The following is a 14,207-nucleotide window of genomic DNA, read 5'->3' as shown; positions in this document are numbered from 1 at the left end:
AGCTGGAAATCAGAATGAAGCTTTATCTGCACAGCTTAGCACAAGATACAAGCAGATAGTTACAATCTATACAGCTATAGACAGGAATATACAGGTTTAAAAAGTAATACAGAAACACAACAGCCCTCCCAGAAACCAGAGTCCCCAGGAGGAGCTCCCAACCACCCTTCCACCTCCCTTCATCCCCTCTACCTTATCCCAGACTTTGCCTTACATTCAAGGTGAGTTTGGAGAATCAGCCAGGAGAGTTAGGAAGCAGAGGGATTAGTCACACAGACAGCAGGTTAGAGAGAGAAGTGCATGCAGCCAGAGGCAGAAAGCAACTCTGTTATCTGTGTTTGTGTTCTTGTTTTTATCCATCTCAGCAAGCCTAGGAGTGCAGCAGCCATCACCACTGTTTCCTTTTCACAGCCTAGCATCTAATTCCTCTCACTAAAATATCCCAGCTGGGCTCAAACTAGCACAGTTAGCAAGTCTCTGCTCAAAGTGCACAGGTACTGCTGGGGGCGTTGTTGGGGAGGCAAGTGCAGAGCCAGAGCCCAGAGCAAAGGGGACCTTGCTCAGAGAGGTGGGGAGCATGCAGAGCCGCTGAGGAGGGCAGTGCCTGTGCATGCTGTAGAGCTCATCTGGGTGAAGACACCAGCTGAACTGAAGAGCTGTATGGGCTGCTGGTATGGAGGCTGTTAACTCAGCAGCAAGGTGAGATCATGCCACGGCTGACTCTCTGCTTTTCCTTTCCAGTGCAGTGCCTTTGATGGTGCCTGTCCGCTAAGCTGTCAGGATGATGTAAGTTGCCCAGATCTCTTCCCTGCGTGTGGGGTGGGTGTGATTGACTACCTGTTCTGTGCAAATCCCTGTCTCCCTCAAAAACAAAACCAAAAAAACAACCAAAACAACAACAACAGCAACAACTTATTGCTTGTTGCCTCTTCACAAGAGGTCGAACAACTTGGAGCAGGACTTTGTGCTGCTGAGACGAATCTGCACTTTAGGTCTTCCCCACAGCTGAACCTGGGCCAGAGGCATGGGGATTGCAGCCAGTAACTCTAAGGAGAGCCCATCTCATCTAAAGCTGTTTCACTGGCATCCCAGGTCTTCCAAAGAGAGCAGCTGTCAGCATGACAGGCATGCTGGACACCCCTCTTTGCATTTACATTGCTGATTCAACCTTGGTCTCAGGCGTAACTGGGGCAGCAGCTCCTCTGCCCTGGAGAGCTGGGATCACCAAGGCATCTTCATTCTGTGTTCCTGTAGGATTTTCTCTGCATCCTGTTTTTACCCTGGGAGACTTAAAAGTTTTTCACCTAAACTCTGTCCCTGCCTTTCCTGCTCTGCAGAATGAAAACAAGCCCAGCACTGATGCTTAGTGGTGAGGTTGTTTCCTGAGTGGTTATAAAGCTCTGCAATCTGAAGGCAAGAATCCAAATCTCCTGTCACTTCCAGCAGGATGCATTGTCCTTTTCAGTGTGCCCCAGAGCCTGCCAGGCACTGTGGTCTGTCATAAACAGCTCACACACTGAATACCTCCAAATGAAGGCAGAGAGGGAAACATCAGCCACATGAAGCCCATGGTAGCTGAGCTGTGGGGCCAGACATGGCAGTTATGATCCAAACCTGCACCACTCCATCCTGCAGGCAGTACCAGAACTGTCTTTAATGCTGCTTCTCTGTCATCTCTGCAGATTCTGAATTGCTTCCTCATTGATAACAACGGCTTCATATTTGTCTCCAAAAGACCTGCAGAGGTAAGAGTGGTCTGGTTGACTGGATAGGGCTGGGTGCTAGGTTGGACTGGATAATCTTGGAGGTCTCTTCCAACCTGGTTGATTCTATGATATATCTAAGAGCAGAAGAGAAGGAGGGGAGCTGGTTAAAACAAGTGAATTTCAATTGTATACTAAGGGCAGCTGTGGTGGAATCAAATTCAGTAGTTGGGGGAGGAGGAAGTTTCCCAGCAGAGTGACAGCACATCACAGGTGAGGAAGGAGTTTGCAGTGAGAGAGACAGAACTAGTCAAAATATCTTTGTATCAGAAGGGAGGAAATGAGATTGCTTTCCCTCAGCAGCAGTTACTGAAAGATGATCTGAGACAGGCCCAGAAGGCAGACATGCCCTGGGGAGGGGAGGGGAAGCGAAGGGAAGGGAAGGGAAGGGAAGGGAAGGGAAGGGAAGGGAAGGGAAGGGAAGGGAAGGGAAGGGAAGGGAAGGGAAGGGAAGGGAAGGGAAGGGAAGGGAAGGGAAGGGAAGGGAAGGGAAGGGAAGGGAAGGGAAGGGAAGGGAAGGGAAGGGAAGGGAAGGGAAGGGAAGGGAAGGGAAGGGAAGGGAAGGGAAAGGAAGGGAAGGGAAGGGAAGGGAAGGGAAGGGAAGGGAAGGGAAGGGAAGACTTCTTTTGAGTGTTTCTGAAGTCAAAGCAGACATTCTTCAGGAAAGGAAACAGGAAAGAAAAGAGATTACTTTATAGACAGAAAAGCATCACCTGTATCAGTCCTGTGGTTTCCCATCCACTCAGCATATTCAGAATAGGCTGCAAGAGAAAAAAGTGAGCCAGTGAATTCTGCAGGCACTATACAGTAAGTTTAGAGAGGCCTAAGTGAGAAGTGTTGACATTCACCAAGCAAAATGAATCACCGACACGGTGGCACCATGGAGGTGATGCAAACAGATCTAAAGGGAGACACAGCAAAGGGAATAGCCAAACTCCTCCCTGTTAGGAAAGTGACCTGCCTGGCACATTGAATATTCCAAGGAAAGTGCTCCTGGCATGCAAAAACAAACAGATGAGAAGAAAAGCCAAAGAAAGCTTCAAAAACAAGGGAGGAAAATAATGAAGACTTGTATTGGCTACCTTCTCTGGGAGGCTGGGTCCTGTTGCATGCTCAGGCTGAGCTGGCAGTCTTAGGAATCATTGGTTTTCTTCTGCCCCACATGATATGTTCAGAGGTGCTTTAGTGAGTCCTGTGGCAAATGGGCATGGATTAAAGCAACTACACAGAATCACAGGAACATACTGGCTGGAGAAGCCCCTCGGGATCATCAAGTCCAACCCAGAACCCTGCTCTGCAAGATGCACCCTAAACCATATCTCCAACCACCACATCCAAATGACCTTTAAACACACCCAGGTTGGTGACTCTATCACTCCACCACCTCCCTGGGCAGCACATTCCAATGCCTGGCCACTCTTTCCAGGAAAAAAATTCTTACTGATGTCCAGTCTAAACCTACCCAGTTGCAGCTTGAGGCCATTCCCTCTTGTTCTGTCATTATTTACCTGTGAGAAGAGACCAGCACCAACCTCTCCACAACCTCCTTTCATGTACCTATAGACAGTGATGAGATCTCCCTTCAGCCTCTCCTATTTCACACTAACCACACCCAGCTCCCTCAGTCACTCATCATAAGATTTATTCTCCATACCCTTCTCCACCTTTCTTGCCCTCCTTTGCACTGGCTCCAGCACCTCCACATCCTTCTTGTAATGAGGTGCCCAAAACTGAACACAGCTGTGGCCTCACCAGAGCAGAGTCCAAGGGGACAATCACCTCCCTGCTCCTGCTGGACACAGCGTTTCTCATCCCAGCCAGGATGCCTTTGGCTCCCTTGGTCACCTGGGCACACTGCTGGCTCATATTCAGTGCCTGTCTATTACAACCCCCAGGCCCCTTTCTGCCAGCAGCTTTCCAGCCACACTGCCCCAAGCCTGTAGCATTGCTTGGGGTAGTTGTGGCCCAAGCACAGAACCTGGCATTTGGCCTTATTGAAGCTCATCCCATTGATGCTGGCCATGGATCTAATCTATCCAAGCCCCTCTGTAGAGCCTCCTTACCCTCCTGCAGATCAACACTGCCACCCAACTTGGTGTCATCTGCAAGCTTACTGCTGACACACTCTGAGTCTTCATCAAGGTCATCAATAAGGATGTTAAACAGAAGTGGTCCCAGCACTGAGCCCTAGGAGACATCACTTGTGCCCAGGTGCCAGCTGGATTTAACTCCACTGATCACCACCCTTTGGGCCTTTTCACCCAGCAGTGCTTTGACCAGCGGAGCTGTGCCCATCCAAGCCACAAGCAGTCAGTTTGCCCTCAAGAATTCTGTGGGGAGCAGTGTCAGAGGCTTTTTGGATGCCTAGGTAGACAACACCCACAGCCCTTCCCTCATCCAACAGCTGGGTCACCTTGTCATAGAAGGAGATCAGGTTGGTCAGGCAGGACTTGCCCTTCATAAACCCCATCTGACTTGGCCTGATCCCCTGGTTGTTGTCTATATGACATATGATGGCATTTGAGATGCTCCACGACCTTCCCTGGTACTGAGGTCAGACTGACAGCTCCATAGTTTCCTGCAGCCTCCTTTCTTCCTCTCTTGTCACATTTGCTACCCACCAGTCCATTGGCACCTCCCCAGTTACCCAAGGCTGGAGGTACATCACGGAGAGCAGCTTGGCCAGCACATCTTTGAGCTACCTCAGTTCTGTCTCTTTATTTTCCCCACATCTTATGGGGAATTATTTTTTTTCCAAAAGCTCTTCTCTGAAAGCTCTGACTGGCAGGAACATGGCATTATAGTGGATTTGGGGAAATTAGAAACATTATCCACATGCCTCCAAGATGAAGTATTTTGGCAGGCACCGGAGCTGTCATCTCTCCAGCTGTTACCTCCCCTGACCTCACAGAGTTCATCACTACTTTTCTTCTGATTTCTCTGTCTTGCTCCAGTTACTGGTTTTATTTCCTGGTGGCACCATGAGTGTCCACACTGTTAAACCCTACAGGGAATTCAGGATAGCAGCAGCATTAAATCAGTACCCAGGATTTCATAGTCTTACCATCTGGATGTTGCTGCCTGGGATCGCTTGCTGCCGCGTGGCTTTCCCTGCCCCATTCCACTTTCTTCCCTAAGTGCATCTCAAAAATAATCCCTCCCACCTGCAACAGAACAGAACAAGGGGACAGAGTCTCAAGTTGTGCCAGGGGAGCTCTAGGCTGGATGTTAGGAGGAAGTTGTTGGCAGAGAGAGTGATTGGCATTGGAATGGGCTGCCCGGGGAGGTGGTGGAGTCACCGTCCCTGGAGCTGTTCAAGGCAGGACTGGACGTGGCACTTGGTGCCATGGTCTAGCCTTGAGCTCTGTGGTAAAGGGTTGGACTTGATGATCTGTGAGGTCTCTTCCAGCCTTGGTGATACTGTGAAACTGTGAAATCCCCCTGCTTTGCCTCCTGCTGGGGCTACAGAGTGGTATTAACTGGAAGCAGCTGGCCTCCTCACATCCCTAATCAGCTTGAAAGAGCGAGGGAGGTGAAAAGAAGTTAGTGCTTGCTCAGGCACATTCGACTGTGTCTGAGATGCTTACAGCCAAAGTGGGGTGTTGATGTTACACATCAATTTACACAGCAAAATGCCTTCCAAAGCCTCTTGGGAAGAGGCTCATAATGATGTAACACTACTGTTAGATGATCTTAGGTAAATCTGCCTTAGGGTTTGGGGTTTTTTTTGCCCACTCAAATAAATGAAGTCATCTGTCATCTGCTAATACATGCTAGGGTGAAGCCTGTGCAGCAGCTTACAGAGTGTAAAAGCTAAAGGCATGGGTGGGTTTGTGTTGTGTGGTTTGGGTTATTGCCTGCTCAGGGCTTGCACAGAAGTGAGCTGTAAAGTGCCTTTGCTACCCAAATAGATCTGTATGGTGCATTGAGGTGTGCTGGCTCAGCTCACCCAGGGCAGCAGAACAGTGTTCCAAAGTCACTGCAGCCGTGGGCTAGCAGAGCAGCTCAAGGAGAATCATAGAATCATAGAATCAATCAGGGTTGGAAGGGACCACAAAGATCAGCCAGTTCCAACTCCCCTGCCATGGACAGGGATGCCCTACACTAGATCAGGCTGGACACAGCTTCATCCAGCCTGGCCTTAAACACCTCCAGCCATGAGGCCTCAACCACCTCCCTGGGCAACCCATTCCACACTCTCACCACTCTCATGCTCAACAACTTCCTCCTCACATCCAGTCTGCATCTCCCCACCTCCAGCTTTGCTCCACAAAGACACTCAGGAGTTCAGATGCAGAGGATGCAGATTAGCAAAGCTCCCCAGGACAGCCCAGGGTCCCTGTGAATCAATGTGCCTAGACCTCTGCAGCCTGAGTTTGCCTTGCTCTTGTCACAAGCTGCAGGGGCTTGTGTGAGCTAAATCGTTTCCAAGCGCAGCAGGAGCGGTGCAGGATGCCCAGCTGGCACCGGGGGAAGTCCTCCCTCAAGCTTTTTAGGCAGCCAAAGGACAAGGCTCAGTGCTACCTTCTCCTAAAGCAGTGATTTCATGGAGCAGGCCTCCAGGCTGGCTGGATCCTATGGAGCCATGGAGCACTGGCAAATGTTGCTGTTGATACTTTTCTCTTTTCCCTTCTCTTCTTCTTGCAGACTGGAAAATTCTTTGGTGCAGTGGATGGCTCAGTAATGACCCAGCTGCTAAACATGGGCATGTTCAGGCGGTGAGTGGGGAATCTCCATGCTGTGCTTCCCATTCTTCAGGTGGTAGGTGGGTCAGAGCACGTTGGTCCCCACCAGCAGCCCTCCAGCAGGAGGAATTGCACATGCTGATGAGTGTGACTCTCTTGGTTCAGGAGCTTCTTCAGCTGCCTGCCTCTTCTGCTGGCCTGCTCAGCCATCGTCACCACACACCCTGTTTCTCCTCACCTGCTGCTCTTCCACCTGCTGCAAAGCACTGAGAGAGACAGTAACTGCTGTGGCCAGAAAGCAGCTGGGCTTCATGTCTTTTCCAGGGCAAGATGCTGTGGGAAGCACTTCTTGGCATTTTGGGTATAAACTGCATCAGCTTCTCCTACCACTCAAAAAGCCTTGCTGTGAGTGGCTGAGAGCCACACACGCAGAGAATGAGGCATTGCAGCTGGCTGAGCACATTTCCCTGCCTCCTAAGACACCTCTTTTGGTCTCACACTGTGACACTTTGGGTGTTACCTGCCCCCCCACACTCAAGAAAATCAGCCAGACTAGACTCAGCTGAGCTGGAAATCAGAATGAAGCTTTATATGCACAGCTTAGCACAAGATACAAGCAGATAGTTGCAATCTATACAGCTGTAGACAGGAATATACAGGTTTAAAAAGTAATACAGAAACACAACAGCCCTCCCAGAAACCAGAGTCCCCAGGAGGAGCTCCCAACCACCCTTCCACCTCCCTTCATCCCCTCTACCTTATCCCAGACTTTGCCTTACGTTCAGGGTGAGTTTGGAGAATCAGCCAGGAGAGTTAGGAAGCAGAGGGATTAGTCACACAGACAGCAGGTTAGAGAGAGAAGTGCATGCAGCCAGAGGCAGAGAGCAACTCTGTTATCTGTGTTTGTGTTCTTGTTCTTACCCATCTCAGCAAGCCCAGGAGTGCAGCAGCCATCAGCCTTGTTTCCTTTTCACAGCCTAGCATCTAATTCCTCTCACTAAAATATCCCAGCTGGGCTCAGACTAGCACACATGCCACTGCTCAGCCCGTGTCAAACTAGAGTTTGGAGTTCCAGTGGCTTGAAAACAGGAGCTAGGGAGACAAGTGCTGGTTACAGCTGTAATTGTCCTGCTTCACCTCCTGAAACCAGGGATGTATTTCCTCCTGTGCTGACCCAGTTAGACTAATCCAGAGCCTGCATTTCCCACGCTGCAAGACCTGGGACAGAGAAAAAGGGCCGGCATAAGCAGGCCACCACTTTCCTTCCTCTGTACAGGAAATTTTTAGGGAGAGCTGCTGTGTGTGTCCCCTAGGCAGCTGCACTGCTTGCTTTTGACCTCTGGCTTGTTCTGCTCTGGTTGCAGGGTGACCATGTACGACTACCAAGCGATGTGCAAAGTCCCCTACCACCACCACAGCGGCGCCCGGCCCCTGCTCAGCGTACGTATCTGCCGCACGCAGCCCTCCCTGGGGCTTGCTCCTAGGGCATCTCCAGCACCTTCATGGAGCACATTCCCCAGAAAAGTCAGGCAGATGTAGCCCATGTAAGGCAGATTTCTGAGGCAGTGCTAGCCACTGACTCTGCTTTCCAATCCGGTTCTCTGTTGGTGCAGAGGATCTCATGCACATTCGAAGGAGCAAGGAGAGGATAGGAACTGTGCCAGGCTTCTCCTAAAAGCCACAGAAGCAGAGAGCAGCTGAAAGGAACAGAAATGCTTTTAAAGGGCATGGGTTTACTCAGTTGCACTGTCAGGGAACAGAGCATCTGGGAGAAAGCTCTCAACCTTTCAGGGAAGTGTGAGTGGGCTTGGAGCAACTGAGAGGGAGCTTAAAGCTGCTGAGAAATGCCAGCAGCCCAGGGAAAAAATGATCAGAGTGAAGAGTTTTGCCAGTACCCAAATGCAACTTCTCTTCAAGGCTGATGCAAGCTAATTCTCTAGTCCCACTCTACCTTCCTAACCCGGCCCTAAACAGGCAGAACTAAAGTATCATAGAATCATAGAGTCAGTAAGGGTTGGAAGGGACCACAAGGATCATCCAGTTCCAACTCCCCTGCCATGGGCAGGGACACACTACCCTAGATCAGGCTGGCTACAGCCTCATCCAGACTGGCATTAAACACCTCCCTGGGCAACCCATTACAGGCTCTCACCACTCTCATGCTGAAGAACTCCATTCCCTCCAGCCCTGTCACTGCCTGGGAGCCTAAAAAGTCCCTCCCCAGCATTTTTGGAGGCCCCCTTCAGATGCTGGAAGGCCACAAGAAGGTCACCTGGGAGCCTCCTCTTCTCCAGACTGCACAGCCCCAACTCTTTCAGTCTGTGCTCACAGCAGAGCTGCTGCAGCCCTCGGAGCATCCTTGTGGCCCTTCTCTGAACACACTCCAGCATCTCCACATCCCTCTTGTCATAGGGGCAGTGGATGCAGCACTCCAGGTGGGGTCTGACCAGAGCAGAGTAGAAGGGGAGAATCACCTCCCTTCTCCTGCTGCAGCCCAGGCTCTGCTTGGCTTTCTGGGCTGCAGGTGCACACTGCTGGCTCATGTTGAGCTTCTCATCCAGCAGCACTCCCAACTTCCTCTCTTCAGGACTGCTCTCCAGCCACTCACTGCCCAGCCTTGATTTGTGCTTGGGATTATCTTGACCCAGATTCAAGATCTTGCACTTGGTCTTGTTCAACCTTCTGAGGTTGTCTTGTGCCCACCTCTGCAGCCTGTCCAGGTCCCTCTGGATGGATCCCTGCCCTCCAGCCTGGCTGCTGCACCACACAGCTTGGTGTCAGTGAACTTGCTGAGGGTGCACTCGGTACCACTGTAATTTAATCAACACTCAGGCCACTTCAAGCTGATTGAAGCAAGCCTGAACAGGGATGGCTTTATTGCTGGCATGCCCAGGGTTTTGATGCTTCAGAACATGGTGTCCTGAGAGTACTTTTTACAGCATATTACCTTTTATTTTTTTTTCCTCCTCAGTAAAAGAATCTTCAATGAAATATTACTTTTTAACATGCCTATTTTACAATGGCTCCACTTAAAAGGGGTAGATAAAATATTGTGATTGCAGCAAAAAAATTCTCTTGATCATATCCTCCAATTCTGGTTACTGGGGGCACAAAAATATAAGCTGTCAAAGAAGAGGTGGATTGGGAAGAGGATGAGAAGATGAGCATTCAGCCTCCATCTCTCTTATTCTCCACCTAGCAAAACCTTTTGTTTTTTTAAGGCTAGGCTGGATGTGGCTCTGGGCAACCTAATGTAGTGTGAGGTGAGGAGGTTGGAACTGGGTGAGTGGGCAGAGGCCAATGGGATGAGATTGAACAAGGCCAGGTGCAGGGTTCTGCATTTTGGCCACAACAACCCCAAGCAGCACTACAGGCCGGGGACAGAGTGGCTGAGAGCAGCCAGGCAGAGAGGGACCTGGGGGTACTGGTAGAGAGTAGCTGAAGTTGAGGCAGCAGTGCCCAGGTGGCCAAGAGAGCCAATGGCATCCTGGCCTGGATCAGGAGCAGGGTGGCCAGCAGGACAAGGGAGGTTCTTCTGCCCCTGTACTCAGCACTGGTCAGGCCACACCTTGAGTGCTGTGTCCAGTTCTGGGCCCCTCAATTCAAGAAGGATGTTGAGGTGCTGGAAGGTGTCCAGAGAAGGGCAACAAAGCTGGTGAGGGGCCTGGAGCACAGCCCTGTGAGGAGAGGCTGAGGGAGCTGGGGGTGTGCAGCCTGCAGAAGAGGAGGCTCAGGGCAGACCTCATTGCTATCTGCAACTCCCTAAAGGGATGTTGTAGCCAGGTGGGGTTGGTCTCTTCTGCCAGGCAAGCAGCAACAGAAGAAGGGGACACAGTGTGAAGTTGTTCCAGGGGAGGTCTAGTCTAGATGTTAGGAGGAAGTTGTTGGCAGAGAGAGTGATTGGCATTGGAATGGGCTGCCCAGGGAGGTGATGGAGTCTCTGTTGCTGGAGGTGTTGAAGCAAAGCCTGGAAGGGGAACTTAGTGCCATGGTCTGGTTGACTGGCTAGGGCTGGGTGCTAGGTTGGACTGGATGATCTTGGATGTCTCTTCCAAGCTGGTTGATTCTCTGATTCTATCCTTGAGGTCCCTTCCAGCCCTGACAGTTCTGTGCTCCTGTGGAGAGCTCAAGAACAGTCTGGTTCTCAAGTACATACATAAAACCCAGGCAATGCTCAACGTTTTACCATGCTGACTTAGTCCAGCTGAGGATAAGTCAGCTAGCAGTAATGGAACATTACCTTGTGTCCTGTGGCTGCTGCATTTGTTTTGCTGCATCACACAGGCATGATGATGAGAGGGAGAGCTGAAAATCAGACATGGTTCCCACAAAGAAAAGAAGCCATAGGATCCTCTGCAGACGAATTGTCCCTGGGACAATGCTGCATTTCCAATTTGCAGCTGAAAAGCAGGAGGCTGCTAGAAGTCAGGCCACCTTGAGGAAAAGCTGGATGAAAAGCACAGTGAAGCATAATCAATCAGTGGCAGATAATACTAAACCCTGGACAATGCTGTCACTTGTCCCAGAAACATTGCTTGCTCTCAGGACCTGAATGCATCCCAAACTGGTGGTGTCCCATTTAGCTGTGTTTCGGTCCTGCTCCGAGCTCTCAAGGTCATCCATATGGGAGAGAAATCATCAAGCAATTACATCTTCAAAGTCCTTCAGACATTTGTGATAAACTCCCTGACCCTGACAGGGAGGGGGTGAGATGATATTATTAGTGGCAAGGCAGCTCTGCTGGCTTTTGATATATTCTGAATGCTTTGCAGTGATGCCCAGACCTTGAATTTCCAGCTTGTCTGTGAGAGCTCTGATCAGTGGGGGGAGCTGGTCTGAAATGCCAGGTCCTGCATGACAATTATAGACTCTCTGACCAGGTGCTTATGGTATTTCTCATCTCTTCTTTTGTTCTCCAGCCAATTTATGCCTTTCTAGCAGCAGTGAAATGGCTGATAAGTGATTTTCTCATGTGAGTACCAAAAGATGGGGGTGTTTGGGGGCGAGAGCTGGGAAAGCTGCAAGTGGAGGCCCCCATGCAGGGCATTGCTCTCAGCCTTCTCCTGACATTCAGCTCAGTGCCTTGCTCCTGGGACACACTAAACTGTTACTATTCCCATTCTGAGAGGCAGAGGCCCAGAGTGGGTCTGGGATTTACCTGAAGTCACTCAGCACAAAGCAGCAGTCAGAAGTAGGACTTGAGTCTCCCGGGGCCCCACGCAGATCCTTGATGCTGAGTCCTTTCGCCTGTCTCCTTTGTGAAGGAGCAAATGCACACCCTCCTGGGTGAAGGCTGAAGGAAGGCAGCTAGGGAAGGAAGGCAGCTAGGGAAGGAAGGCAGGGAGCTAGGGGAGGAAGGCAGGCTGAAGGAAGGAAGAAGGAGCAGGGGTTTCAGTGACAGCCAAGGGAGTAGAGAGCTTGAATCGAACTCTGGACTCAGATTCACCTGAAACTGATAGGAGTCAGAGTTCAGGCTCAAGTTAGGATGAAAACATCACTACTCAGTTTTCTGTATGTGCAAAAGGGATGGTGTGGAAAAGATCCATCTCTGAGGACTTGAGCATGTGGCATGCAGCTGTCCTCAAGCAGTCAGAGTGTAGGCTCCACGACGGCCATCCACAGCTGCTTCTCAGGTGGGTGCCCTCAGCCCCATGGCCTGCTGTATTCATTCCTTCCTTCACTGGCGAGGCCCCTGCACAGCATTCCTTCAGGAAAAAGCCTTTTCAGATATTCCATAGCATAGATGCCATGATACAGAGCCACAAACTCTTACATGGAGAAAAACCAATTACAAATAAATACACCTCAGAGTTCCACTGCCAGCAAATCCATAGTAAACATTTCAGAGCTGCTACTCAGAGGGCAACAGGGCCAGCTCCCCAGCACCTGCAGGCTGCTTAAAAAGCATCCTCTGTTCTTGCTCTTTTGACAGCTTCCTTTTGGAGTTTAACATGAGCAGCTTCTGGCACTCAGACAACTTGGCAGATGGTGAGTACACCAGAGTCCAGCCGCCCCACCGTGCCTGTTGCAGCCACTGCCTGGGGAAGCCTGGCCTCCTGTGAGGCTCCTGTCATCTGCCCCACCACCTCAGCCTCCACGGGCACTGCAGCATGGACACAGTGATGAGACACTTCCAGATGGGCACTGCTCCATCTTCCCTTATTTCCACCCCCTCTTCAGGCTGCCACCATACCAGAAGCATGGGAGTGATGTGTGTGCACCTCAGAGCGTGCTGCTTGCTTTCCTCAGGGTAGTTGCCAGGGCAGGAGGAGGCTGTTCTCTCTGAGGACCCCCAGCCTACATGCAGTGGGATGAAAGAAGCCATCAGCTGCAAAGCCTTTTGGTTGGAATGACTCCATTCCAGCCTTTCCTGAGGGTGGCCTACAGAGCAGGGCTGGAGCAACAGGCTCTTTGGAGCCTTGCAGAGGTCCCAGGCACCTAGACAGAAACCTGTAAGGTTCAGTAACACTGAGGATATTCCTCTGACCACTAAACCCTCACTGGAAGCCAGAAGATGATGGTACATGGCATTGTACAACAGCTGTGTGCAGTGGAGAGGGATGACTGGGCTTAAATCCAGTGACCTGCCCTGCAGCTGCAGTGCTGCCTGCTAAGCACACCCTGGGAGCCTCTGCAGTCCCATCCCTGCTCCTGCAGGCAACAGGACATATTAATGGCCCTGAGGTGACCAAAAGGAAAAGGTGAGGGGTGCCCTGCACAGCTATGTAGGTACCATTATTCCATCCTCACTGGTTATTTAGCATTAATGATGCTCTCAGTAGAGACAGTGGAGCCACCCCTGCTAACTGCACAGCTGAGCCTTCTGTGCTGAAGCCTCCTGGTGTGACAGGAACAGGCCAGTTTTAGAAAGCAGCATTGCCTGCTAGTCAGGGAACCAGCCTGATGGCCTCAGAATGTTTAGGTCCCACTCACCCCCTCCGAAAAAGGATCTCCAGAGATTGCAGTGGAAGCTGCAGGTATCCTCTTATAGGAGCCTGGCTGCTGCTTAACACACTGGTGAGGAAGAGTCAGGTGAGCAAGTGCAGTCCTTGTGGTGCAAGAGGGACTGCTCTGTCTAGAGAACAAACCAGCCTGGGAGCTGCTGTGGATGCTAAATGGCTGCAGTTTGAGATGTGAGGAAAAAGGGAGGGGGTTCTCACTGCTGTCCTGCTCACCATTTCCTTTTGTGCTTTCCCCATCTCTCTTCCACATCACCTCCATGGCTGCTGTGTGCAAATTCATCTCCTCATTGCGCTGTCATCACATGAAACTGTCCCCTGGCTCCATCTCCACTGCATCTGTCTGTGCCATGCAACTCTCCCAGCCAAGGCTGTCTTCCATCACTGTAAGTAGCACCACTGAAGAGCTAGAAGAGAAGGATTTAGATAGAAATCCCAAACTTAGGAAAGGCTTTTTCCATTGTTTTTGGGCAATAGGGAACTTGAAGATAGATGTGATGGGGACAAGGCAGTGCCTGCTTCTGTTTCCCTGCCCTGCAGAGAAGCAGCCATTGCTCAGCTGGCTGAGCTGGTGCCTGAAGGTCTGCCACTGAGAAGCCAGTAACAGGAGGGACTCTGCTCAGTGGCTACTTCACCATGGTACCATGGCATGTCTTTCACTTTGCTTCCTGGTGGCCCCCTTCTACCCAGGGGTTGTGCCAAAACCAAAGATCAGTCCATGCTTGCTTACAGGGAGAAGTATGTGGCTCTCACAGACACCAGTTAGTAAGAGCAAACTTAAGTCTTCTTTTCCACACCCC

The 14,207-nt window shown here is 50.9% G+C and overlaps 1 protein-coding gene across 1 annotated transcript in view; it reads left to right on the top strand.

Annotated features, from left to right (window-relative positions):
* CACNA2D4 (calcium voltage-gated channel auxiliary subunit alpha2delta 4) overlaps positions 1 to 14,207 on the top strand; it is a 176,359-nt gene that overhangs the window by 149,279 nt on the left and 12,873 nt on the right. Inside the window, exons 28-34 of the mRNA XM_064156008.1 lie at positions 742 to 786; positions 1,683 to 1,745; positions 6,411 to 6,481; positions 7,813 to 7,888; positions 11,368 to 11,420; positions 12,381 to 12,436; positions 13,773 to 13,793. Of these exons, the coding sequence (XP_064012078.1) occupies positions 742 to 786; positions 1,683 to 1,745; positions 6,411 to 6,481; positions 7,813 to 7,888; positions 11,368 to 11,420; positions 12,381 to 12,436; positions 13,773 to 13,793 (385 nt within the window). The remainder of the gene's footprint in view (positions 1 to 741; positions 787 to 1,682; positions 1,746 to 6,410; positions 6,482 to 7,812; positions 7,889 to 11,367; positions 11,421 to 12,380; positions 12,437 to 13,772; positions 13,794 to 14,207) is intronic.

Source organism: Pogoniulus pusillus, chromosome 15 (genome assembly GCF_015220805.1).
Source record: "Pogoniulus pusillus isolate bPogPus1 chromosome 15, bPogPus1.pri, whole genome shotgun sequence".
NCBI classification, from domain to species: Eukaryota; Metazoa; Chordata; class Aves; order Piciformes; family Lybiidae; genus Pogoniulus; species Pogoniulus pusillus.
This window is presented reverse-complemented; position numbering and strand designations above follow the sequence as displayed.